Below are 3,094 nucleotides of genomic sequence, written 5' to 3'. Positions count from 1 at the left end.
ACACCTGCACCACCTAAACAAACACAAGTTCCAACTACTTCACGAGCAAAAAGTGATGCTGGAAGCTCAAAGCAAAAACGTAAAAGAGATTCTCCTGAACCAGATCCTCTTGTGAAGAGTATTGGAGAGCTTGCAGAGATGGTGAATACTCAAACCATGGGAGATAGAAAACTTGTGGATGACGGTGTTTTGGAGGTGGAGGAGTTACGCCTCTTAGATTTGTTGGATGATACTATACTCTCTACCTTAACTCATTGAAAGCTCTCTCTCTCTCTCTTCATCCTTCTCATAACAAGAGGCTTCTGAATCTGCAAGAAAATAGGCTTAAAATCCAATTCCTAAAGAACATTACTCGATCTATGTCCTAGTCTAGCTAGCCTAAGGATGTGATACTTGGAAGATTGTCAGTATTTATATTTTGTTAATGTAAAAGGTTGTACTTGACTTGGATAATTGTCGTATTTAGTTTTTGTTGATGTTTAAGGTTGTAGCTGACTTGGATGATTGACGTATTTAGTTTTTAGTTTTCTTTTTATCCTATGTATGCAATGTTCCGGTTACTTAATTAATTGTTGTTTGTTTTCTAGATTGTTTGTTTTTATAAACAATCAAGTTACTTAATTGCTCTGGCATTAGTCGAGATGGTTAAGTAGCTAGGTTGATCAATGAGAAATATATTGCTTTGATTTTTAGGTTATGATAGGATTTATGTTTATGGAATGTTGAAAATACAGAGGAGACTATGTCGAAATATTTCTAGAAAAATCACGTATTTTAGGTGTATAATTGTTTGAGATTTGGGGTGCTACAAGACTGCTAGTCATTATAGTTATTATGATCGATTTTGCTTACTTGGGATGATTGCGTAGTTAACATTTTTTATCTTTACTTATTTCATTTAGCGAAGATGACACCACAACAATGGTTATTCGTTTATTACATCATAATATTCACATGGATTAAGCATGCTACGAATCCTAGGCGCGTAAGGTAGAAGATATGCATATCTACACTTACTGGGAGAATGTATGTACAAGAGCTTCTTCATGGAGATGATACAAATATGTTTAACATGTTAAGGTTGAGGAGGCCTTCCTTCGCTATGCTATGTGATTACTTTCGACAAAGGGAGTAGCTTCATGATAGTAAACATATTGATGCAGAGGAAAAAATGGCAATGTTTTTAATGACTATTGGTCACAATAAGCGAAATCGAACCATAGTGGATCAATTTCAACATTCAACACAAACCATTAGCAAGTGTTTCCATGAGGTGCTAGTGGCAATGCTCCATTTCTCAAAAGAGATGATACTTGATCCACCATTTGACAGGGTCATTCATAAAGGTGGAACTCGTTACCAATGTCGTCTTAAGAGAGGGCCATTCAAAGGAGTTGTTGGAGCATTGGATGGTACAGTAATAGATGCAAATGTTATACTTGAGAAGCAAATTCCTTTTCGAGGAAGAGGGGGTAAGGGTTATTTCCAAAATGTCTTAGCTGTGTGTGATTATGATATGAGATTTACTTATGTGATAGCTGGATGGGAAGGGATTACCCATGATGCTCGTGTGTTGAATGAGACATTACGATGGCCAGAAAAACACGGATTTCCATTGCCTCCAGAAGGTTTGTTTCAGAACATCACCTAATGAATAAATTTTCTATTTATCATGTTTATATATGCTTATATGAATTCATTATTGTATTGTAGGTATGTATTACTTGTGTGACGCTGCATACACACATACCAGGTGTATTGTAGGTATGTATTACTTGTGTGATGTGTCTTTATAGGAATGTTAGGTATTGGTTAGCTGATTTTAATCGTGGTGGTCTTCCTAGAAACAAAGAGGAGAAATTTAATCAGGCACATTCCTCATTAAGAAATGTAATTGAGAGAACCTTTGGTGTCTTGAAAGCAAGATTCAAGATATTGAAGAGAATGCCTCCATATGCTTTTCGCACACAAGTTCAAATTGTTGTAGCAGGCATGGCAATACCCAACTTTCTCCGTCGCGTCTCAATCGATGATCGGTTGTTCAAGAGATACGAAGATGAAGAAGTGATTATTCTAGTGAGGCCATCAATTGACTCTGACAGACCCGAAGCACCACCGAGTTTGAGTCATACATTTGGACCCAAGGCATATGAGTACATGGTCAACTTGCGTGACCAAATTGCAGAACAATTGTGGAGTGGAAACATTTGACCAGGTTTAAAATACTTGTATTTTGGAGTTATTTGTAATGTACTTTGGAGTTATGGTTGTAAAACTATTTCCGTTTGTTTTTTTAGTTTTATTTTCATCCTATATTACTATATGCAATGTTTTAGATGCCATACAGGTGTTCAAAATGTTGAATAAACAAAGGAAACTCTGTAAAAAAAATCAGATATTTTGTTTTTTATAAACTATAAGTTTGTGTTCAAAATTGATAACAGGGGTAAAATTGTCCAACCGGGATTTATATTCAAGATTGAGCAGTCAGTTCGACGAGAAAACAAACATGTTTTTCAGAGTTCAGCAATCAGCATTTAGCATTCAGAGGGTGGGCCATTCAGGATTCAGCATTCAGAGGCTTAAAAAATCAAACAGCCCTTTGATTTGAAGTTGTTAGATGAAGATGATGAAGATTTCTAGAATACATTATCTTTTACTCATGGTGCACCTTCACAGTATGTTATAGATAATGACTTACCCCAACCTAATGGTGTAAAGATTAGGGTACCATATGAAAGAACCTCCCCATGAATGTTGAATGTTGAATCTTTGAATCTTTGATTGTTGAACTCAAAAAATCAAACGACCCCCTTGATTTGAAGTTATTAGATGAAGATGATGAAGATTTCTAGAATACACTGTCTTTTACTCATGGTGCACCTCCATAGTATGTTATAGATGATGACTTACCCCAACCTAATGGTGTAAAGATTAGGGTACCATATGAAAGAACCACCCCACACACACACACACACACACCACCACATAAACAAAATGCAGCTCCACCACCTCGATCAGTTTGATCAATGCACCAAGACCACCTCAGATATTTCCAGCAGCAGCACCACTTCATACAAATGCACCACGACGA

General features: G+C 36.5%; 1 protein-coding gene across 1 annotated transcript; it reads left to right on the top strand.

Annotated features, from left to right (window-relative positions):
* Positions 1-1,306: 1,306 nt before the first annotated feature.
* LOC147525129 (uncharacterized) lies at positions 1,307-2,211 on the top strand. Its single transcript, XM_086578246.1, has 3 exons — positions 1,307-1,628; positions 1,714-1,753; positions 1,797-2,211. Exons 1-3 carry the CDS (start codon positions 1,307-1,309, stop codon positions 2,209-2,211), a joined length of 777 nt encoding a protein of 258 aa, XP_086434372.1.
* The last annotated feature ends 883 nt before the right edge of the window (positions 2,212-3,094 follow it).

Source organism: Coptis chinensis, chromosome 1, assembly GCF_015680905.1.
Source record: "Coptis chinensis isolate HL-2020 chromosome 1, ASM1568090v1, whole genome shotgun sequence".
NCBI lineage: Eukaryota > Viridiplantae > Streptophyta > Magnoliopsida > Ranunculales > Ranunculaceae > Coptis > Coptis chinensis.
This window is presented reverse-complemented; position numbering and strand designations above follow the sequence as displayed.

Bases quoted from the DNA above. Each gene is read 5' to 3' on its own strand.
- LOC147525129 (XM_086578246.1), top strand. From the start codon at position 1,307: ATGATACTTGATCCACCATTTGACAGGGTCATTCATAAAGGTGGAACT. The intron at 1,629-1,713 runs GTTTGTTTCAGA...ATTGTATTGTAG, and splicing joins ATTTCCATTGCCTCCAGAAG to GTATGTATTACTTGTGTGAC. The intron at 1,754-1,796 runs GTGTATTGTAGG...GTGTCTTTATAG, and splicing joins GCTGCATACACACATACCAG to GAATGTTAGGTATTGGTTAG.